Source organism: Carassius gibelio, chromosome B1, assembly GCF_023724105.1.
Source record: "Carassius gibelio isolate Cgi1373 ecotype wild population from Czech Republic chromosome B1, carGib1.2-hapl.c, whole genome shotgun sequence".
In the NCBI taxonomy this organism is placed as follows: domain Eukaryota; kingdom Metazoa; phylum Chordata; class Actinopteri; order Cypriniformes; family Cyprinidae; genus Carassius; species Carassius gibelio.
The window spans coordinates 14,996,109-15,020,849 of NC_068396.1; the positions used below are offsets into that span (position 1 = coordinate 14,996,109).

The window sequence follows — 24,741 nt, forward strand, 5'->3', positions numbered from 1 at the left end:
GCCACAGAAAAATTGCAGAAAATGTGATAAAAAATATAGTGAGATAGTAAGAGAAACTCTAAAAAATGTTATCACTGAGAAAAGCCCTTAAGTTTCAGCATTTGTCAAATTTGGCATTAGAGTTTCCTCATAATTCTGCGATTGCCTCAAACATTGTTAATGTACTTTCAGAGCAACGTAATTGTGCACGCATACATTATATAAAAAAAAAAGCCTAAAATCCTATGGCTATTTTCATACATTACAAAAATACAGGACTTGCATTGCATTTTGCCGTCTTAACAAACACTGCCAGAAATGTATTGACAAAGGACCAACTGCTTTAATACAACACCTGTATAAATAAAATAGACACAATATGATAAGCCATATTTTTTGTTGGCGCTCCGATGAAAAAAAACTTCCATAAGAAGCCAAGGTTCAAATTCTGTGAAGCAAACACAGACAAGAAGATGGATACAAGCAGTGAAACGTTCCAGTACTGCTATACAATATACCACTCTGCCAGTCAGATTCAACGACGGGAACTCTTCTACAATTCCGAATATAACCTACATCCAAATCCAGACATGAACACAGACACACAATGGCCTCGTGGGCAATGTGGGAACCTGTTAAATGAACATGCACAGTGCAAGCAAATATGTGGACACTAAAACAAATGACTCTCCATCCAATTAAAACAAAGCGAAATTAGAGAATTCATCACTGTCACCCAGTATGATTATAGTCATTAGGCCTCTCTGAAGTTTCCAATGCCCTTTGCCCCTCCTAACACAGAGGCAACGCAGTAACAAAGCTAGGGAAATGTCACACGAAAGGCAGGAGAGGGCTGTCTGTAATGGTCAGTACCGCTACAATCACATCACACATTCTTTCATTGCCAGGAGGAAACATCCAGAGACCTCTGTGGGATCAATATTCACTCTATTCTGTTACCCACATTGTTATTTTAGTTACTTAATTGCGATGAACGTTTACTTTTAATAAGAACTCTGATTTAGAAGGATATTGTGATGGAATTTCACTTGTCTAAATCACCTTTTCTTTGGCTGAACTACAACAGCGTCAGTGTGTGTGTGTTTCCTGTGTTTCCAGTCTGCCCTGCAGGCTCTGCTCTCGCCCCTTTATTTATTTCTCAGTTGGGGAGATAAATAAATGATGTGAATTGTGTTTGTGTGAAGGTAATTAGGCAGCGTTACAGACACCCATGACACCATACACACATTAACACACACAAATAAGCAGTGTTAAGGCCCGTTCTCACCAAGCACTAGAACTATGAAGATAAAGATATAGTTCTAAAAATCATTCTCAAGTCCACACCACAACTATAACGATAAAGGCACAGAGAAACGATATCATTGGAATCACTTTCAGAATGATTTTTCCTAGCTGACAATCGATACAAACATCGACATCCAATCAGAATCCATCCTGCTGTAACGAGCTCAAGAATTTAAAGCGGCAGACGAACGCGCACTTAGTCGCTAATATCGTTATCTTTATAGTTACCGTTCTTGGTGTGAACGGGGCTTTAGGCCAGAAGCATATTTTACGGAATTGCAAGTGCAGAACTGAGTGACCATGAAAAAAGATGGTAGAGAGATAGCAAATCACACACTTTTGTGGGTTCTGCACAAGTGGTGCAAATGTCATTGAGATGAATGTGAATGCTAATGTATAGCTTTCTGCTTGCATTATAGATTTCAAACAGAAGAGAAAAAGAGTGTTTACTGCTATAATTGAACGGTGCAAATTAAACAAAGAACATGCCTGGTCTGAGGAAGGCCGAAATTTGTGCCGACTCCAACTCTGGGGAGACAGTGCACCACCTTTTTCACTGTGGCTGCATCTGGGAAGTTGAACATGACTGCCGCTGTAAGGAGAAAAGAAGAATTTAGAACATCATTCCCTGTGTGTGAATAAAACAAGCAACATTTTTGTTGAACTGTTTGAACTTTTATTTCAAAATTATAATAAAATATATATATATTTTAAAAAATGTATTATTATATATAATTTTCCTTGTTTTTCTCACTCTAATGCTGATTTAATAGTAGTTGTTTTTTCATGTCTTTTTCCCCCCACAATAGACCAATGAAATGGTTCCCAGCCTGTTTTCTATAGCATAATGATCTCCTCAAAAAATGCATTTTGATGCCTCATGCTATGATGCTATGCTTGATGCAGCAGCTATGAACCAGAGCTTACTTCTGTTGGCCATGAAGACCTCCAGCGCTGTATTCTGGAGCAGATAGCGGCGTGAAAAAACTGCTCTTATCTCTGTGAACTGCCATTTCCCATGCAGACCCTCTGTGTAGGCCAAAATCTGTACAGGAGAGACAAAGAAAAACAACTGATCAAAGACAGATGTAAAAAAATTAAGGGGATATAAGTGAGAAGGCAGTGGGGCAGAGGGAAGGTTTTAGTTCATTTATCACCCATAGCTCATGCCCAGGGTCACAGCGCAGGATTAATGTATATTATTGATCAGTCCTCATGAAAAAGAGATGCTTTAAGAGCTAAAATGAGCCCCATTCAGACACACACTGAAAAGGTGCAGGAAGGCCACAGTTCACTAAAATGTAATCAGTACCAAGAGAACTGGAAATCTATCAATATTTGCCCTTCAAGTTGGTCTAAGCGAAACATGGTTTTATCATGTGCTGCTGCACAACCATCACATTTTTGTTGTTCAGAAAAAGTGCAAGAAATGCTGAAAACAAAATGCTAGAAGAAAAAAAAAACATACATAGTTTTTATATCTAGGGTTGTATCTAAAAGAGTTTTTATATATATTTAAAAATGCTGCAGATTACTGGGATAAGAGACACTGGAAGTTATTAATTTGCGATTTAATTGAGAAGGGAATAAGCTAGAGATGTTTTTCAGATAGCAGGAAAAAGACAATAATAAATGCAAGTACAATCAAATTAACTTTATAAATTTCACAAAAAATTTTAGACTTTTATTTATTTGAAACAAACAAATAAATAAATGCAACTAACCATATAATGTTGCATAGTTAACAAAAGAAATATGCTTATTTTTAAGAAAAGGTATGACAACACACTTCATAGCTGATGTGAAACTCAATACTCTGTTGCAAATTTGTCTGTACTTTGGTAGAAACAACCAAACTGGGCTTCCAGCAATGGCAGGTTTCCATTATCCTGGAAACTGACAGACAGCATCATTTTGCATCTACAGATACTCAGCTGTGACCAACACAATAGTCTTTTTCTAAATACTTGTCCTCCATACATTCACAGTTTTCTTACACTTCTCATTTAGCTTAATTACAAATTGGTTGTTAGGACAGAAGCGGATAAAAGACCACTGCACCTGATATGAGCCGTGAGGATTAGGGTAGATAAACAGCTGAGTTTTTCAGACACTTAGATCTTCTAGTACCAAGGCTAACACTGATATGTACTCATTAATGAGAGAAAGAGAAGAGGATAGAAGAAGAGAGAACGAGAGGGCAGCAGCTGTGCGCTCAGAGCAATGTCACTGCTCCTGTCTGCTCTGCAGACTCACTTCAAAGTCTCCAGAGTTCAATTAAATGTGGATTAGGGCTGTTCCACCGCCACGGCAATGCTGCCATTCGCCACCGCAAACTCCCTGACAAGCAGCATGTGAGACGGCCATGCTCTCCTATTTATCTTCCTCATCTCCCCTCTGTCAGGCGGTTGGTATGGAAAGCCAAGCATTAATGTGATATCCGATGCGCTACCTAACCATCATGGAGAAGTTTGAGCGAGGAAGAGTTTATTATAGCGGAGCGATCACGGATAGTGTCGTGAAGATGAAATCCCTTTTTTACTCGAGTGTAATGGAGGAAGTTCATCTGAAGGATCCGTCTGTTTGCATTGTGTATTAGCAGCTGCCATTGACTGGTAATGAAATTAACCTCATGTAAGCAGTGTTAATGCAGAGAGAGTCCCCCGTCCTCCCACACACCACTCAAAACGACACGGCAATATAACACACTTCACTATCAGATCATTACATGCCATTCTAAATGGAAGGAGTAAGAGAGTCAATGTAAATATAAACTGTTAAGCACGGGTTTTATAGGTGATTGCTAAGCTGTTGTTTAGAGGCCCAAATCAAAAGAGACAACCCACATGTAGGGATGTGCCAGTAGTACTAAAATTCTCACATAATAACATCAATAATACATTTTGGGGTTAGTTATGTTTTTTTTAATACACATTAAATTCATGTGTTATTCTGAAAGGAATTCAAAATGACAGTAAAGTCATTTTTAATAGCCCAAAACCATATCCGCACCACTCTAGTGAAAATTAAACATACTTAAATGTATTATGTTTTATGCTGAGTACACTACAAATACATTTACTTAATTATGTAAATACACTGCAATTACGCTTTTAGTATACTGAACTGGCATACTTAAAGTCAGCTAAATTTGAACAGCTCATTTTGTTCTTAATGCACTATAATTGTGTGGAAGTAGGGCAGAACAACAACTAAAAATATACTGAAATATATTTGATTGCAAATTAATATGCACTATAAACTATTGCAAATATACCTCAGGTTCACTTTAAATGTCTTGAATTTTATAGACCGATATTATTCAAAGATCATAAAATCCTCGTCAATAGTGATATTTAGGCTTAATATTAATAAATGTGCATTGTGCAAAATTAGTACTCCAAATAAAGTTTAATTATTCTCATTCTATCAGTAAATAAATCTATAACTTTTTTACTAGGGCAAGTAATGAAATTGAAATGCTAGTGTATGACCAGTATTAAAAAAGTATACAATTTTGTTTCAAAGAAATAGCAAATACTGATCTTAAAGGTTCAATCTGGTTGAAGTGTGTGCTCAATAATGGCAGTAGTAATAACAAATGAGAAAATAGGCTAAATGAGAGTAACAATTAAATATTCAAAATTTGTGCATTACAATCAGAATATACAAACAAAAACTATAAATAAAAGAAGTTGCGAAGTCACTGATTGTTCATTCCTTTAGGATGACAGTCGTCTGAAAAGGGCACCTGGCGATGAAATTCAGACCATAAAATCTTGCTGACTAAAATGACGACCTTTAACCTGTGGTTCATTCCATCTCTACAGCAGAACTACTTTAATAGTTCACGCTTTATCTGGCTCCTGTCTACTCAAACCCTAAAGAATAAAGGAATGATGCAGTACCCTGGCTTGACATGCTGTATATGGATATGCCAGTCTGTTGTGTATCTAACATCTTACTTTTTATATACCTCACATACTATTAGCCTTGTAATGATCTCTATAGGCTCTCTCGATTGTTGTTCAAATGTGCAAATGATTTCTTATGCTCACTTAACCACTTTTACTATATGAGCACAGTGAATACTGGTATTTTCATCCTGGTATATGGCTATGGGTTACATCTTCTGACATGGTTAAGAAATGAAAAGCTACACACTGCACCACAGTTGCAAAACATATAACATGCCAGAAACATATTAATCACTGCAATAATGATCCAATCTTAGACTCTTAAATACCTTTTTGTTTAAATCCATACAGCAGCTTTTGTTTGTTCCATTTTGTCAATTCTTGTTCTAAATGAATTGTTCTTTTATTCAAGCCAAAAAAGAAGCTCAATTTCAAGGCCACTCCGCTGATGCCAAACCGACAACAAAAGGTCGAAGCTGAAAGGGGAGTGTGTACGTATGTGTGTGTCATTTCGAACCGCTCAACCTGTTAGGATCGAGAGGCAGCAAGTCATTTCTGAGTGCTGTCATTTGTCTCTGTCAGCCGCCGAAACGAGTCTGAGATGAAGAGGGACACATCTCTCAAACACACACTCTGTCCTCTGCCAGCGGACCCTGTGTGCGCAAACGACATCCTCTGGGCGACACACACACCAGGGACCACCGCTCCAGAGCATGTGCTCTGTCTCTGACAGAATTGAATGAAATCTAATTGAAAATACCCCCCACCCCAAGCCAAAAAAGAAGGGAAAGGGGGGTGAGCGGGAAAGAAAAAAAAGCAAGAGATAGCAAGTGCGAGACAGAGAGCGAGTGAACTATCCAACGCTCTCTCAGAAAGATAAATGAGTCTCTGAATAGCAGTCTCTGTTGGGCAAAGTGTGCACTTGTGTTTGAGCGGTGATAAGAGCGTTCGCAGCCAGGAAAAGGAAACGGCTCTCCTGCTGCTGATAGAATCCACATCCTCGCTTATAAAATGTGTAATAAATGAGTATTATAACGCTCAATTTGAAGCTTGGCAACCGATGGCATGAAACGACATGGTGTGTGAGAGAGAGAGAGAGAGAGAGTGTGTGTGTTCACACATTTTCAAATGCTGGTTTTTAATGTGCCTATGCATCTGCGGAGCAAAATGAGGTGATTGAAGTTCAATTTGTATGCTGTTATTAAGTGTTTCCGCCTGGTTGAGTGTGTTAAAGATTGTGGATGGGACATTTATTATTACCTTTTGGTCAAATGAAGTGGCCTGGGCGATAAGGTGATGAAATTAATGAGGAGGAGGAAGTGGGTGATCCATCAACATCAACATTCAGAGCCAAGCGCACTGGAAATGCAATATTGGAAAACTTGATAGAATTCAAGGGAATAAAAGGGAGGAGATATTAGAGAGGGACTGCTGTTACTAACGCATCTGGCCATGTAAATAACAAGCTAGCATGTGCACACACACACACACAGAGAGACATTCAGCATCAAGCTTACATTAGTCATAAAACACAATTATATTCTGATAGAAAGAGAAAATCACTGGTATAAGAGACTGAAGGAAACTGTAACACTTTTTTAAAAGTCATGAAACAGAAGTTCAATGGACAATGTGAAAGATCCCATCTTTAAAATATGTTATGAAGATTATTTTATAAGTTTATCTAGTTGAAGACTGTTCTGGACTCATTCACTGATTCCGTGCTCTGGTATTACCCTACTGTTGAAATGTTTTAGTAAGCAAGATTTTGGGGTTTTGAAAGAAGTCTCTTATGCTCACCAAGACTGCATTTATTTAATCAACAATACAGTAAAATAGTAATACTTTAAGATATTATTAGAATGAAAAAAGTTTCTATTTTAATATATTTTAAAGTTGTATTTATTCCTGTGATGGCAAAGCCTTCTGAAAACATTTTAATATGCTGTTTAGGTGCATTTATTATTAATATCAGTGTGGAAACAGTTGTGCTTCTTAATGTTTTGCACACTTCACACATTTTTGGTGAATAGACGACATGAAATTTCTAAAGAACAACATTTATTTGAAAGAGGATTTTTTTTTTTACTTTTGATCAATTGAATACATCCTTTATTTTAAAAATTTTATTTCTTTAAAAACAATAACAAATCTTACGGATCAAAACTTTTTTACGGTTGATCAATAATCCAAAACGGTTTTGTATCAGTAAACAAATACAACTACAATTCACATAAGCACATAAGCTTCCCCCACTACTCTAAAGATTTTTTTGTTTTCATTTTTTTTTCAGCCTGATTAAGAAAGTACAAAAAAGCAATTAATTTAGTCTTGTTTTCAGGCTTTTGATTGAAGACAAAATGTATTGGAGAGACCTAACGTAAAGTTTACAAATGGTAAGGCATATGGAGGTTAGATCCACGTGATTAAAGAGTACAAGAATGTGCCACTATGATGAGTGTTGAGTATCATGGGGCTGTATAAGCACATTAAAAGCATAAAACAAACCAAGCAAGTTTCCCCACAAACAACAATAATATATCAGGAGATTAGCTTCTGTTGTTATCTTCAACACATTGTAAAATCAGAGTGCAAAATCAAAATATTCCACAGAGAGAGTATAAATGTGATGCTTTTTCATAGAGCCCCAAGAGAAGTAATAGTAAACAGATAATATCAACTGATTAAAATGTCCTTGACGTCTAACAATGGTAAATCAGCTCAAGGGATAACAAATACAAACCGTAAACCAGTAAAACAAACATTAGCAGTCAGCTGCTAAAGCATTTTAGCAAACACAGGCATATTTATATGCATGATAGCTGAAGTATTTACTTCTTTAAGTATTTAAACTGAACGGGTCCAATGGGGATTAGAACTTGCTTTGTTCCCCACCACTCTGTTTGCCAACAGGTTAGCCTTTTAACTTGCTGAGAGAGAGAGAGAAAGAGAGAGAGTGAGGGAGGAAATCTTGTGTGGATTTAGAAAAATGTCAAGAGCTATGGGGTTAATTGGAGGAGAAGTGAATCCTTTAGTGCACTTACTCATTAAACATTTGGCCTTTATGTAGAGGCTTGTGGGGGGTGATGGGAAGGACACACAAAACGCACTGTAGGGACTCCAGTGAGGTGAAAATTAACAGCCATTTTATGGTTTAAATGGACAAATGAGGGTGTGTTCGGCTCATAAAAATACAGTAGGGCTGTTTCAGAGTCTTAACGGCTGAAATACTGAATCGCTTCGAATGGTAAAGCAAGTGTGTTATGTTCAAGTGCATATTTGCAACAGCTTCAACTAAGCCAATGTGTCGATTTCATATTAGGATTCGTCTGCTTTAAAGCAAAATGGTTGAATAACAACAAACAAAGGTATTTGGAAGGTAGATATGCTAGATGATATGGCATATTTTTAGGAAATAATGGAGAAACATGTTCAAGAGGAGAAGGACTGAATCCCTCCTCCTTCTCTGATTGACATCAATTCAAAGACTTTCTCCATCCAAGAGATTTAAAGCGCTTTAACCCCAGGGCAAAGAGGGCAGCCTGGCTCACTGAGGAGCTGGACGGAAGAAAGACAGGATAAAGGTGACATAAGTGAGAAGAAGAGGAGCGTGAAATTTGGCAGACATTCACAAACTGACTGTTTTGCTCCAAGTACCTATCTGGCATTGAAGACCGAAGCAACAAGTGAGAGAAAATGGCTATGTTATAGAGATGTTGATGATGGGCGTTGCTAAAAGACTCCAATTAGTCATGTTAGGGAACATATTGGGAATATTTGTGAGAATCCATATGACTGAAGGTCCACCGCAAAAGCTGCGTTTGTGAACACTAGTTTGGAGAGTGTTGTGAACTAACATCCTGAACACCATGAGAAGCATGGAGAAAATCATGTCGACAGCCTTCCCAGTGGTTCAGTCCTTCTCCGAACTCCAAAGCATTCATACGGAGAAGAAACAGCCAGGCCAGGTTTAGATCCCGTCGCATCGCCCACCACTTTCACTCCAGTCTGTTGTCACGCCGTTCCTCACTGTGTTTAAGGCAAGATGGCAGAGAAGTGAAGTCCCCCTAATCCTTCTATTGTCCCAGCCCTAATTGGATTTGGAAGAGGAAGGTGGGGTAGAGGGTAAAATATGTGAACCCCCTTTTAGGGTGCCTAAAGGGGGGACTTTAGTTTTTTCATGGCCTGAAAAGGAGGGATTCTCTGGGGATTTAAGGGATTGAAAGGTGACAGAAGCTGGATTATGTTCTTTATGACTGTGTCTTTAAGCAGGTAAACAGGGAAGCCCATTACAGGGGAAAAGTGCAGGCAGGGGTTAATGTTGGGATAGATGCTTGCTAAGTATCTGTAAATATGTTGCTCATTTCTGTGGATGTGATTTGTTGCTGTGAGACCTCTACAGAGAAGACTTCTAAAGCTTCTGAAAAAAATACTTAACTTTTATGCATTTCAACCATGTTCCATACCTAAAAAGGAGGCTACACATCAGCAAAATGGTTTTGGTGCTGATTCCTGGGTTGCTGGACAATTTTCAACAGTTCTGGGCCCCAAAACCGACTGATTACATAACATTTTGTTTAATAGAAAGTTAACACATTTTCAATTTTGACAATTCATTCAGTTCCACCTGATTTCTAATCTTTTGTACGGTTTTACCTTTAAAACCTGTTAACTGTCACCCAGCCCCTCAGTGGGACGCCCTACGTTTACTCCATTATATTACCATTTAATCCTAATCTAAACATGAAAAACTATATATCGTTGGAAAGGTCTAAGACTCCTAACTAGATATCTTACTTTTTTATTATTTATTTATTATGTAGGAAAAGTATTAGATTAATTTATGGCAAGAGTGCAACTCAAAAACCTACATCATATCAGGAGTTCTGACATTTTCTCTTTCACACTTTAGAAATCATCAGAAATTATATATCATTTGAAAACTTAAAATCTCAAAATTCATCCTTTGAAACCCATTTTAAAATCAGACATTGCATTACGATGAAAATCGTACTACTAAATCATGTTACAAAATGTTTTCAGTGGTTTGGATCATGCACTTTCAAGTCTATATTCAAAAATGTTTTTTTTTTTTTTTTGTATTCAACAAAGTTCTAAATGCACTTTGACAGGAAATTAAGTTTATATCGAGTCAGATATTAGCAACTTTAAAATCTTTGATTAACTCTATTAACTCAATATTTTTTTCCTAATTGATAGAACTGACAAACTACAAATGTCGAATAACAGACACATATCTGACATACAAAAAAAAACTCAAGACAAGAAATCGAATAAAGCTTGGGAAAACTGGGGGAAGATTGTGAAAAAAGGAACATAAACAATGTGACATGTCATGCATTATTTCTGGAATGATTACACAGTACCATGAACCACCATGTTAGCAACATTGTCATTAAATGTGGAAACCAAACATTTGCACCAGCACCATTTTGGTCAAATTGAAGTATAAGTGCAGTCTTGGAGTGAAAGTGAAAGAAAAAAATAGAAATGTCCAGAGCATTCCGTAAAATGGATCTGCAAAGGCCAACCCAAGATTATTTGACCTTTGTCTTTATCTTTAAAGTGCCATCTTATTGGTGTGGGGCACTGTAATACAGACTCATTTACCCTGCTGGTAAAGTGGATCAGATGACGCTTAAATCGAACTGTCACCTAAAAGAATCTGTCATGGGCGACTGGCCTTATTGGGTCCCCATGGAGATGCCATTTCAACCAGACTGGATGCGTCATTAACCAAGACTGAGGAGGCGGCAAGAGTTCTGGATCTACAAAAAAACTATTTTCTTTTTGATTTATTGATTAAATTGATTTATTTTAAACATAGACAGGTATATCAAAGTTGGGGTGAGTAACAAACAAACACAAAAATGAATGAATAATTTAATCATATATTAATACAATTCAGCAGTAGGAGAGGACAAAGGTGTGCGTCTAATCTCATACAAACACACTCACTCTGGCATCCATGAAGAGTCTCATCCATCTAGCTAGCAGCATATGCCGTGACGTTGTGTCAGTGACTGCTCTGCTGAGTAAATGATGGAGAGCAGATCAATCAGGGGACTGGGAGGCCCCAAACCTTCACCCTGTCGGCAGAGGAAGATGGAGCAGCTAGACTCAGGTGCAGGAAATCCACCTTCTGTCTGGCGAAAAGGGACTACTGATAATGGGCTCCTAAGATATGATGTACCCAATCTGCTGGTACTTGTGCTCAGTTAATCTGCTGGTACTCTAAAGAAGTCTATGCTTTTGGTAAAGTCATAGATTTGTATATTTCAAGTCTGATTTAACACAAGACTTGAGAACCTGCCTTGATAGCTAAAGAATACAAGTCTCTGACAAAGTATCCGTATCAAGACTCAAGTCTCTGGTCAAGTGCAAAGTCTAGCCTTAAGACGTTCAAGACCAGATCTGAGTCGAATCTTTGGTCATAAGTAGGTTCTCAAATCTATTTTGTTATGCTGCAGTTTATGTGGTAAATTAATTTAACTCTGACTCTGGTTGGTAAGATGTTTTAATGTTTTTGATGGAAGTCTCTTATGCTCAGGCCACATTTAAATTATTTTGAAAAAATAATACTGTGAATATGTATTACAATTTGACATAACTGCTATGTTGTAAACAACTATTTTTTATTAGTAATTTTTTTCAGGATTCTTTGATGAATAGAAAGTCCAAAAGAAGAGCAATTGTTTCAAATTGAAACCTTATGTAATATTATGAATGCCTTTACCATACACTTAAGGCAAATTCACGGTAAAGGGATTAATAAAGCTCTAAAAGACAAAAAAAAAAATTGCTTATGGGTCAAAGACGAGTCATTTTTCAAACCAAGGAAGAAATATTAAAGTAGTTTTCTGTGGAAATTGACAACATGCATGCCACAGAGGCTATTAATACATCTTAACTTCAAATGAAACAGTCAAAACCCAAACACACACCAAAACATCTTCTGCAGGACACAGTCATTACATCAATGTAAAACTGATCCTGACCTTCACTAGTAGCTCTAGAGTAGCACAATACATCTCTCTGAAACAACTCTTTAGAATGATGTCCATCCCAGATCATAAAAACGCCACTGGGGGAAGAAGGCCACAATAGAAACAGACAATAAATTCAATGAAGGATGCAAGTTGGAAGCATGAGGGCAGCTCTCCTTGACTTTGAGGCGCTTCTGTAACAAATCTGTTTCTTCCCTGCTCTCAGCCTTCGGTAGACAGGATCAGTGACCTGCTTCATACCGGATGACTTCATCTCAGGAGTAACCTCAGTGAAGCTCGGAAGTATCAGTGCCACAGAAAGGGACATGAAGCTGTGGGGTCTGTTTCGCTTACTATTAGAGACTTGGCAATATCTGGATCATGATACAATAATACTAACATTTTTTTGTTATTTAGTGTATGATTCAAAAGGTTTTTCGTTAATCTGCAGTGAGTTAGGGTTAGTGCTTGTACAATTTTATTCTTGGGCACTGAGGAAATACCACAAAAATTTCAAAATATTTCAAAAACTTGGAGGGCTCTGATAAATAATCTGATATATCTCTCTAATTGTTTACCTAACTTATCTAACTTATTTTATTTACTCATTTATTCTTTGGCATTTTTTTTCTCTTTTTGAGCAAGTTTTATATTTGATGCATGCCATTTTCCAACTCATTACATCTTCCATTAACTATTACGTGTAAGGTATAATGAGAACTTGAAGTTGTTGACAGTATACTTAATGTGGACACAAATTAGAAACACATTCAGATATGATCTCAGTCTTTAAAAAAAACAATTGAAGTGGGAGAGAAGAGAATAAGGCCAGTAGATTTCATCATAATGATATAATCTCAAGCAATGCAGAATCTTTAATATTTTCCAGAGATTGTCCTAAAACATCATCTTAATTTTTTCAAATGTAAATATTTTTCCCCATTGCAAATTATATTAGTGGAATAATTTAAACAATATACTCGTTGACATGAGATTTAGAAAGTTGACATGGGTTCCATAAGTTCTCACACAATTAAAGAGGTCATGAACTGAGAAATCAAAGTTCTGTTGATCTTTTGACATACAAGAAGTCATTGAACTATAAAACATGCTGTAAATTTCAAAACTCAAAACTTGGTAAAAGCGTACGCCAAAATCCAGAATGGCGATTGTCAAATTCATCCACTTCATCTAAATTCATCCACTTCATCTAACAACACAAAGCACTGTATACAGATCCTTGCACACTGAGTTCACAGAAATTGGGGGTCTTCTTTTTAATATAGCTCTACTATCTGAGATCAAACTGAGCCACTGACATCCTGGAATAAACTTTGAATCGCCCGGGATAATCCCACTGCTCCTGAGGGGGAACTCTCCGTCCTCTCTCTATCTCAGGATTGGATGAACCCAACATTTCATTTCATTTTCTTTTTCCTTTTTTTAAGAAGCGAGAGGACAACAAAATAATCTTTACTGCTTGAATACTCCATTTAGTGATGTTTTGTAAAAGATTTTTTGCAAAGGAGAAATGAATACTCATCTGACTCTGGATTTTGAATACAAATAAACTCATATGAAAATTTGAAAAAGTCTCAGTGTGCAAAAACCTTTAATCTTATAACATCTCATATTGAACCTAATCTGCCAAAACTACAGCTTGTGGAATGTGCAACTTTATGACTTTATGTAATAGTGTGGCTAAACACCACTTCCACAGAAGATGATCAACACCTGCTTCTACATTGCTGCTTGTTTAGCACCGCCCACCACTTCGTGCATGTACTGGAAATAACGAGGGAACGAGAGAGGGTCAAACACAGGTCTACCCAGAAATCAAATGATTAAGATGCTCCCAGTTGTGGAAAAACACAGTATTTGCATTGCTGACCCTTACATAAGGAAAAATTGGATTAACTTTATTTTTAATGAAAATACAAACCACGTCTATAAGAACTCGCACCTTTTTTACACTTCATTTGACCGCGGAAATGTGCCACGTCTAATCAAACAGAGCATTCTGATGAGGGGGGTTCAAACAGGACAGAAAATATTCTATTACTTCTAAATCATGATGTTTTTTGATGTAAAAATAATAATTGGACCTCAGAGAACAGTACAAAATAATAAAAAAGGGAGTTCTTAAGACCCCTTTAATGTCACATAACAGCTTTGCTTTCAGTTTTCAGTTTTTATTTCAAGGTTTAAGTTGGATAGTGAATTCCAGATTTTCAAAGAGGTCTCAAGACTTTTGATCCCCCCTCTGTAGAAGGGTATAAGGTATAGAGAGAGTAATCCCTTCTTCATTCAACACACTGTACGACTCATCAATTTATCGACTCGTGCAGGACACAGTGTGTAAATGCTGATATGAGCAACAGTCACGGCTGCTCTCCTCCATCTCATTGATAGTGACAGAGCTGCTGTAGATGGCCATTTACCTCTGCACAAACTACTTATGCTTAACTGAAAAATCAATAAAATCTTTGGACAACCTGACACTGATCAGCTGCAGTTGAAGGTCGTCTGTAGCAACCGAATGAAGAGTGTGTGAGACCCCGTCTGAGTGTGTGTGCAGAGCGTCGAGCCACTCCAGGATGTTTGTAGGACAAGCGTAACAATACTTTCTCTGCGTAACATCCCTCCCACCTTCCCTCCTACCCAATTAGGTGTGAACGGTGCTTGTCCTTCAGAAGACACTGTCTGGATGGAAAAGCAGTGGACGAAACTGGTAAGATGTTTATAAAAGTCAAGGAGTAAACAATATAAAATAAGGAATTTACTATTAATCAAATAAGGTGTATTGCAAGCTTTCCATATTACATTGTACTAAAAAACAAAATATCAAACCAACTGCTTCCCAAATCATCCTGGCAATCTATCTCTCTATCTCTCTCTCTCTCTCTCTCTCTCTCTCTCTCTCTCTCTCTCTATCTATCTATCTATCTATCTATCAATCAATCAATATAACACTACTGTTTTAAATATATTGCCATACACGTCATTTGACATCCTGTTTCTAGCTTGATTAATGACCCAGATATAACTAGAGCCCCAATCTCTCCTTTTGACTTATTATTTGATGATTAAGACGTTTACACAAAACTGAATTATAATTATGAATTATAAATACAAAATAACTGCCACCTCCAAGATGCACCTAAATGGGGTTAAGTGATAATAAAGTTGCGCAGTAAACAGTTATCATTGAATAAAGCCTATACTGTTTCACTGCAGAACTCTACATAAACTCTTTTTCCAAATAATTTAGAAAAAATGAAAATTTCGTGTAAATTTAGCTTCGCGGGTGTCCCGTACTGCACAACATATAAGACAAATAACAGCAGAGAATCATGAGTACAACGTAGTAAAGCGACTGATCAGGAAAATCCAAAACCTGTGAATGTGAGGGACACAGAGACAGACACCCATCTGCTCCATGACCTCACCAGATCTCCCTGGCAGATGCGGAAAGGCCTGCCAAGCAATTAGTACCACTGGTTGACTTGTTTGGGGCCGTCTCCTAGGGGCAAATGCAGCTGGGGCCGTCTGTGTGTGTGTGTGTGTGTGAAACGTGGGTAAGACGGTGTGCCTTTTTTGCCTGCTGCCTCTCACGTTTCCATTGTGGGGTAGAAAAAGACTACAGGCTAAAAGCATCTGTAACTGACATTCTCCCCCTCTTATCATTGACATGAAAGAGCAAAACATGCTAACTTCAGCTGAGATGGAAGAAAAACTGCTGCACACTTTTTCTCCTTTTTTTTCCCACTTCTCCTAAACGAGCATGGGGGACATAATAGTCGTGTTTTTATTCAACAAGGATTTGATATTATATCTAGAGATATATAAGACATGTAAACGAGAACTTGAATCTACTAATCAATAAATAAATACATTTTAAAAAAAAAATAGGGTACCATGATTTGAGTAAAGCTGACAAAGCGTGATGGAAATGAACCGTTTCTTCTTATGTGGACAGAATATGCCACCTCCACATTTTTTTATATTTTTTCCTGTTTAAATATGCACTAAAATATGTGCTTTGAGAGAAAGAGCTTGTCCCTGAAGTTTCCCGGACCACTGTTTTTTCTTTTTTCTTTGATCAGCCAACACTATCTGGCTCTTTTTCTTTAACTAGGTCAGATGACCTGGAAATCACGTTAGACTCTTCAAGATGTAAAGACACAAGGAATGAGAAAGAGAGAGAGAGAGTCTTATCAGACACTGTCCAGTGTTGCAGAGAGGATCAGAGTGGAGTCATCAGATCAAAGAGGAGTGGCTCCACACTACCGTGCCTCTCTCATCTTCTCGTTCAAGACCAAAGCTCTTTTGGTCTCCAGATAATACGGAATGTTTTCAAAAAAAGAGATAAAGGGGGAGAAAAGAGACCAAAAGCATTTGTTGGAGCTTATTTAAACGTTTCTATTCAGTTCTGCTAAGTGCATCATTAGGTTCAAGAACACTCTTTGGCACATTAATGTTAAAAGAATCAAGGAAATTCTAGCACTTTGTGAGATGTCAGTGATTCAGAGCCTGCCTTTTACCTTTAAAACAATTCAAAGGAAGGAAAGAAAGTAAAAAAAATAAAATATGTTTTTTTTTTAAAATACATTCATAAAAAGGATCAGTCTGGAACTGTTTATGTTAAGATTTGGTTAGTGATTTAATAAACTATAATTTGTTTAATTAAGAATTAAGACTTCTAATTATATAATAAGGCTTCATCAAATTTTCAATTTGTGATTGGATGTAATATCATCTTACTGTAAGTAAATATGTCATATTGAAAATGCTAGAACTTCTTGTAAAATAAAAACGGAAAAGTTAAATAAGACAGATGTCACTGTACTTTCAATATACTGTGTATTTCCATTAATGCATAAGCATCAATTTCAACATATGCTCAATTTGTCAGTTGTTTTGAGATTTGAAATTGTTCATTGTAGTCACTAATCCTTGAGAAATTATCCTTTTTTTTTTTTTTTTTTTTACAGTTGAGCAAACAACTGTTTCTTGGCTCTGCATAATAGCAAATATGTTACCCTCAAAACAAGCAAAAATAAATAAATACATACATATTCCTAACACGTCTATTTTTGCAGAATATGGAAATAAATTCACTGCTTCCACATGCCAAACACAGAACAATGAATTTTAATATAGCAATTGCTTCTTTCCTCCGGACAGAACAAAATACTTTCTACCTTTGAAATAAACTGTATACTTTTAACTTACGTAAACACTTCTTTAAAAGACAAGATAAAAATGTTGGTAAATCCAATAATAACAGTAATTAACGGATTAAATGATTAATCTGCTTAATGCTTGTAATCTTGGAAATTAATTAAAGCTTGTAACAACTAACTAGTGTAAAATGATTGTACACAGGGTTAGATGCACCAAAATATTGCAAACATTTTTTTTTTTATCTTATCACTTATAATAAAAAAAAATATATATATCTATTATTATTCTAACTAAACACTGCAATGATGTTTTACTGCTGTAATCATTTCTGTAAACGGTTCAGGAGTGTCATTCAGATCAATTAGCACAGTGATCTGCCAAATACTGAAAAAGAATGGGTAAAAGCTTATTAACTTAGATTCATTATTTTACTATGAATATTCAGTGCTGAAATGTAGGAGCATATGTTCACAATTTCTTGAAAGATTTTCAGGCTGGTTATAATCCACAACATCATATCAAAACATGAATCATTTAGCGTAGCATTCTACATTAAACTTATTTAACTATTCTCATTTCTTAACCATTACAGAAGAGAAGCCACATATGAAAAAATTAAACCATAACATGGCTGAAGAATCCCATACAAATACCTGTTGGACGTTCTTTTATTCAAATGTAAACGTCTTTTTTTCTTTCTTTTTTTTTTAGTTAAATGAAAACGAAATATTACGTAAAATGCATTCCAATCACATATCTGTATAATATTAAAAATAATCCCCTGGCGTGTGAGTTCGTGATGTTACACTTGGTTTAGGAGCAAAATAATGTTAGTGTAATTAAATAAAAGACCGTGAAGTTTCTTTACCGAGAGAGCATTGGCTCAGCGTGCCTCTAGCAAACTGTGTTTTACTCAAGCGAAAAATAAAACACCCGGCGGGCTCTCAGATGGGCTTAACAACACAAACCCTTGACATTCGTTTTTCTCACTGTAAAAACACACTCACTCGCGACGGATCAATACTCTGAATGGCCTCATTTAGCGCAACGCATCCTACACCACGCAGATATCTGCAGACTTTCTCCTGAGCCTGTCGTTAAGACAACTGTGATGAGAGCTGAACTCATACAACATGAAGTCTGGCTTGATAAGAGACTTCAATTACCACGCCAAACAATCTCTCCTCTCGAAATTATTCATTTTAACACGCTGCGCTGCCGAAGGGATGCTGCTCAGATTCACATACCTCATGTGAGGACAGAGCAACGATGGGACAAAATGGAAAAACATTTTTTTTTTAACAATTTAAGAAAGTTGTTTTAATGAAAGCAATGAATGCAAAGAGCGAACGGAAAGCAAATGCGTTAAAATCTTTAAAGTCAAGCAAATAAAGGATCGAGCAAAATACGCGCGAGCACAAGTGCATTAAAACAAAAACGAACGAAGTAAATAAATAAATACGTGTTTCTCTAAGAAATATGAAAGAGAAAGTACGAATCCAGCTTTAACTAGGAGGGAAACCAAATGACAGCACAACTTTATTTTTTCCGCTTTTTTTTTCCTTTCTGTTTTTTTTTAAACGTTCTATTATTTTCCTTACATTAAGTGCATGCAGAAGTTAAATCCTGAATATATTCTGAACACACGTGCAGGTTGCACATAACTGTCGTCTAATTGCAATATTACTGAATAATCCGAATGACACATTAGTTTGTAAAACGTTTCATTATGCTCCTGATTTTTGTGACTATGGACGATTCGATCATTTTCAAATAAAACTCTTTAAGCGTTGTCCTTTAGAAGACCCTTGATTGTGTTGCCATTATAAACCGGCTAGAGAATTAGAAACCCTTTCAACTAATCTGCATCAGTATTTTTTAGGCATTATCACAATGTTACAGAAGCTACAACTCCACTAGCAAGCGACCATGAGAGCACACACACACACACACACACACACTTAAGCAGTATCCAGATTTTTGAGCATAGGACGAATGCAACACTAGCAGTGCGCGGTCAATATATTTACAGTGGCAAAAACTAAATATCGTTTAATAAAAATTAGCAACCAGTTCTTAAAGACCGAAGCTTAATTATGTGCAAACAAAACCCAACAAAACAAATAAGCATTCAAAATGCAGTATTATTTTCAGTAGTATTTTCACCCTTTCCTACTTTACGACCAAATGTGCATACAGAGAAATAACAAGCTCCCAACATGTCAAACTGTTGTAATGTAGGCTAAAGAAAGTAAAAGCTTCTAGCTGAAATATGCGCTCTTAATGCCGTCTGTATAGCCTAACCTGAAAGCGCCACGGCTCGAGCGCTGGATGTTCAGGAGGAGAGCGTCTCTCCAGCGCACCGAGGCTGCGATTGGCCAACTGCACTGACAGCTAGTCCGCTGATTGGCCAGAACGATACGTCCGTCCCCTTTCCACTCCAGCTAGAGGACCATTCATAAACTAAACAATTCCAACACTCACGGCTGAGTCTGGACAACTGCACACTGGCGCACAGTTTTCACGCGCAAACACAAGTAAGAGAGAGATGACATGACGCGCGGAGATTTATCCTGCAGCTGATACGGGCTTGGAGAACAACTTAAACCCTTTAAACCTTTCAAGTCGAGTTGGAAAAAGTCGCACTGCGTTGCATCCATCCGTTTCCTGGTCCAAACTTGACGTCTATCCGCTGTGGGCGCAAACTTCATCTCTTCATTTTTTTTTTCACTTTGCTGGGAGTTGTGCCTCTGGCTTCACCGGTAAGCATTGGATCCATCGGCGTACTGCGAAACTCCGGTCTACGGTCCGGATCTGTGCCCCAATATGATTGCGACGCAAGCAAAGCTGGTTTACCAGCTGAATAAATACTACAACGAAAGATGCCAGGCGCGCAAAGCGGCCATCGCCAAGACCATACGAGAGGTGTGTAAGGTGGTGTCGGACGTGCTGAAGGAGGTGGAGGTCCAGGAGCCCCGTTTCATCAGCTCCCTGAGCGAGATAGACGCGCGCTATGAGGGCATGGAGGTCATCGCACCCAACGAGTTTGAGGTCGTGCTTTACCTGAACCAGATGGGAGTCTTCAACTTCGTGGATGACGGCTCTCTGCCGGGCTGCGCGGTGCTCAAACTCAGCGACGGCCGTAAGAGGAGCATGTCCTTGTGGGTGGAGTTCATCACTGCCTCCGGTTATCTGTCGGCGCGAAAGATCCGCTCCCGTTTCCAGACGCTAGTGGCACAGGCCGTGGATAAATGCAGCTACCGGGACGTGGTTAAGATGGTGGCGGACACGAGCGAAGTGAAACTACGCATTCGGGAGAGATACGTGGTGCAAATCACCCCGGCCTTCAAGTGCACGGGCATCTGGCCTAGAAGTGCTGCTCAGTGGCCCATGCCTCACATCCCGTGGCCCGGGCCGAACCGGGTGGCGGAGGTGAAAGCGGAGGGTTTTAACCTGCTCTCCAAAGAGTGCTACTCGTTAACGGGAAAACAGAGCTCGGCGGAAAGCGACGCCTGGGTCTTGCAGTTCGGCGAGGCCGAAAACAGGCTTCTGATGTCGGGCTGCAGGAAGAAATGCCTCTCTATTCTAAAGACTCTCCGCGATCGACACCTCGAGCTGCCGGGACAGCCGCTCAATAACTACCACATGAAGACCCTGCTGCTGTACGAGTGCGAGAAACACCCTCGGGAGACTGACTGGGACGAGTCGTGCCTCGGCGACCGTCTGAACGGTATTCTGCTGCAGCTCATCTCCTGTCTGCAGTGCCGCCGGTGCCCACATTACTTCTTACCCAATCTAGACCTGTTTCAGGGTAAACCACACTCAGCCCTGGAGACAGCGGCCAAACAGACCTGGAGACTGGCCAGAGAAATCCTTACCAACGCTAAAAGTCTGGATAAACTGTAAGATGCAAATGGAGGACATTTTATGTCGGTGAATATTAACGGACGTTCGAGATCACAACACTGAAAGTGGAGAGAATGTGATCGAGGTGCTCTCCGAGTAATGAAACCAAGAAAATAAAAGATTAAAATAAAACTTAAAATAAAACTAAAAAAAAAAAAAAAAAAAAAAAAAACCCGAAGCATTTGTTTTTGCCAAGGCTCAAACGGGACATTGCAAGAGAGAGAAATGAAGGTACATTTCAAACTAAGTGTAATGATTTTGTTGTTTGTTTGAACTGTTTTCACAAAGTGAAAATTTTATTTAAATATATGCACAAGATCTTTAACTGCAAATTACAAAATGTAGCGTGCCAAGTTCTTTTTTTTTCTTCTTCTTTTTTTCATGATGTGATCAAAAATTGAAACGTGTAATAAAACCATGACACGATGAAATTTAAACTTGGCATTCGTCCTTACTCAATTAAAAAATCCTGGCATTAATGGGACTACAATAACATAAGATAGATGCATAAATAATTAAGCATATAGTTTTGGGATTGTTTTCGCTACTTAAAAAAAAGCATAGCTAAAAGTAATATTATGACAGTGTGTATTTGTGGCCTGCTCATTCAGTTCAACTCTTAGAAAACGAAACGTAGAAAACGTGAGGCCTGTTGCAGTAAATTATACAAATATTTTTATATAGACTAGCAACAAAATAAAAGTTTTTTTATTATAATAACGATAATACAGCGCACTTTAGTGTAACAACCAAGGCCATTTACACTTCTAAATAAAATGTTTAAAAAAAGGACAGACGATCTCTCACATACACCAACAGTAGTCTACTTAATTCCACAGATTAAAACCAAATCATATAAACATCAATTTATACAATGTTCAAATAACGACATTTTGCATTTCTACTTTTTTGACTGAATAATAATAAGATAATGGAGTACAGAATTCTGTTAATTTAACGGAAACCCCCGTTAAAAAAAAGAAAGAAAGAAAGAGAGAGAGAAAGAAAAAAAATATTTGATTAATTATTGTAAATGAAAGCAGCCTACTAGAATTAAAAAGTGTATTGAAGGGAATACTTAGACAATGTTTTGCAACAAACAAATAAATAAATAATCTAATACTAATGTAGCTATTTTATTATGGCAAAAGAATCCATTTTACTTCACAACCCTGTTACTTCAGGAAAAACAGCTAAATATCATTAATCCAGCTTTTAGGAAAATAACTGTATTGAAAGCAAGATATTTCAAGCACATACAAATAATTTCATAGTTAATACTGAAAGTTGATACTTTGTTCTTCCAAAGGCAAAACAACACTTCTAGTCAACGAAGAATTCAGAAGAATGTTACAAATTAAGTTATCTTCTTCAACCATTTGCATTAATAGTCAGGAGTTTTGTTGGCACAACTCAGCTACACGCCAGTGATAATGGCAAGTCACACTTTAATAGCCTTGACCCACATATGTTCTGAACAGTTGAAACACATGCAACATGCTTTGAGGAAAGAGAGCAGCTTTTCTATCAGTAAAGCCTTTTCTGTCTTTGTCTTTATGATATGGCCATGCAGTAACGACCACAAAAAGTCATTACTGACAAACTGTATGTGGAAAGGTAGTTATATATATATACAAAAACATACCAGTATTGTGAAAGCACATTAAAGGACCTTGGTCATACTACGGCTAGTCACTTAATTTTTAGTGTGCACAGCTTAGGGACAATTGGAGTCATTTTGGATGAGAAACCCTCTTACCTTGGGATCAATGTTCTTAAAACTCGGGTCTTCTTCATCCACCTCAAAGTATAACTCCAGGGCCGTGATAGACAGTGTGCCTTTTACCACCACAGCGGGCGCAACCAGCTGTGCGCTGGTGCTCAGGTTAACAGGCCCTACCGATCACAGAAGAGCACAGCGGTTAGTAAGTGTGTGTGTGTGTGTGTGCGCGCCTTCCCCACCCTCTACTGCCCTTGGCATAGAAACCATTTCAAAGGAGTACAGAGTGTTTACTTAAACACATAAACTCAACAAGGGCACATATTGACTTCCTAATAGAACATCTTTAGTTTTAATAAGTTTGGGGGGGGGGGGGTTGGCTCTAAAGTAAAGCTACATTCATTTAGGATAATAAGTATCATTTCAAATGATCACTCAATAAAAAAAAACACTATATGCATTTATTTAGGCTTGATATTTAATTGCATGCAATTTCTTTTAATTTTTTTTATTTAATTTAACAGTAAAAAACCTTACAAGTGTTAATTGTGTAATGCTCCATTGCCTGTCATAATATTACAAGCTTTGTATTTATTACTGTAAGGAACTAAAGATTTGTTGAATGTAAACAAATAAAGCATTACATATTACTTAACAATTAATTCAAGAAGTATGTAATTAAAATAGATCGCATTTTTAAAAAGCTAATTCGTTAAACTAATCCATAAATAGGATTATCTCAACACAATGGCATATTTAAGCGCTTCATCTGTCATAGAAACGGTATAGCCTCGATGTCAAAAAGCGCTGAAATCCGCTGTCAATCAGCGCGCACTGATCGCAGGCTTTGGGTTTAATCTGTCATCAATCTTAATTTATGCCAGCATGACAATGCTGAAGGGTCGCTCTGGGGAATTTCTGTCTCTCTACATGCGCAAAGCATCGGATATTCGCCTGCAAACTGACGCTGCAGTCAGTACGACCACAAGCCCATGTTTGATTTCCCCAAGCACCCTTCAATTCACAAACGCATGGCATGATCAGATAAGTTCATCAGCATGTAATACGGCTGAGAAATAACATATTTCCCCCCGCTAAACCGGAACATGTTTCAATTACACTTGAATCAAACAGCTTGCTAAATGGATGATCTGCAACGATGCGAATCTTCACAATAATTCGCACTTATTTTGAGAGAGACTGCATTTTACTGTAGAACAGACTTGCCTGCCCAAATGATATAAAGAACTTAAAAACGCATTCATGAAAAATAATAAAAGTTTTACAAGAAAAAAAATAAAATAAATCGGTTTAAACAGATTATGTACCTGTAGACTTTCAATAAGGAAAAATATAACTGAATATAAACATTAATATAAACATAACTGTGCTTAATGAAGTGTCCTCCTCGTGCATTTAAAGCCCCGCTTTAAAATATACACTGTTAAAAGGTTAAAATAATCCCATTTTAGACATTTTTATTTTTACTTAATTACTGAAAATATGAAATCTAAGTATGAACGTGGTTTTTCGGAAGAAACTCAGAGGTTCTAACAAAATTAAAAAATTTCTGCTTTTGTCCGTCAGATTCGAATACTACTGAGCTTATGAAATGAAAGGAAGAAATTTAAGCATTACGTTTCATATATTAACTTACTTACATAAACTTAATATGTAAGGCGAAAATAATTGAATTATTAGTTGTTTAAAAGCAAGC

The 24,741-nt window shown here is 37.4% G+C and overlaps 2 protein-coding genes across 4 annotated transcripts in view; one reads left to right on the forward strand and one right to left on the reverse strand.

Moving 5' to 3' along the window:
* lrba (LPS responsive beige-like anchor protein) overlaps positions 1 to 24,741 on the reverse strand; it is a 235,502-nt gene that overhangs the window by 60,833 nt on the left and 149,928 nt on the right. For all 3 annotated transcript variants that reach the window (XM_052547153.1, XM_052547152.1, XM_052547151.1), the window contains exons 39-41: positions 23,064 to 23,200; positions 2,215 to 2,332; positions 1,777 to 1,879 (exon numbers count right to left, since the gene is read on the reverse strand). In XM_052547153.1, the coding sequence (XP_052403113.1) occupies positions 1,777 to 1,879; positions 2,215 to 2,332; positions 23,064 to 23,200 (358 nt within the window). The remainder of the gene's footprint in view (positions 1 to 1,776; positions 1,880 to 2,214; positions 2,333 to 23,063; positions 23,201 to 24,741) is intronic.
* Positions 19,825 to 21,476, forward strand: mab21l2 (mab-21-like 2). Its single transcript, XM_052547154.1, has one exon. The coding sequence runs from the start codon at positions 20,225 to 20,227 to the stop codon at positions 21,302 to 21,304; it is 1,080 nt and encodes a 359-aa protein (XP_052403114.1). The 5' UTR covers positions 19,825 to 20,224; the 3' UTR covers positions 21,305 to 21,476.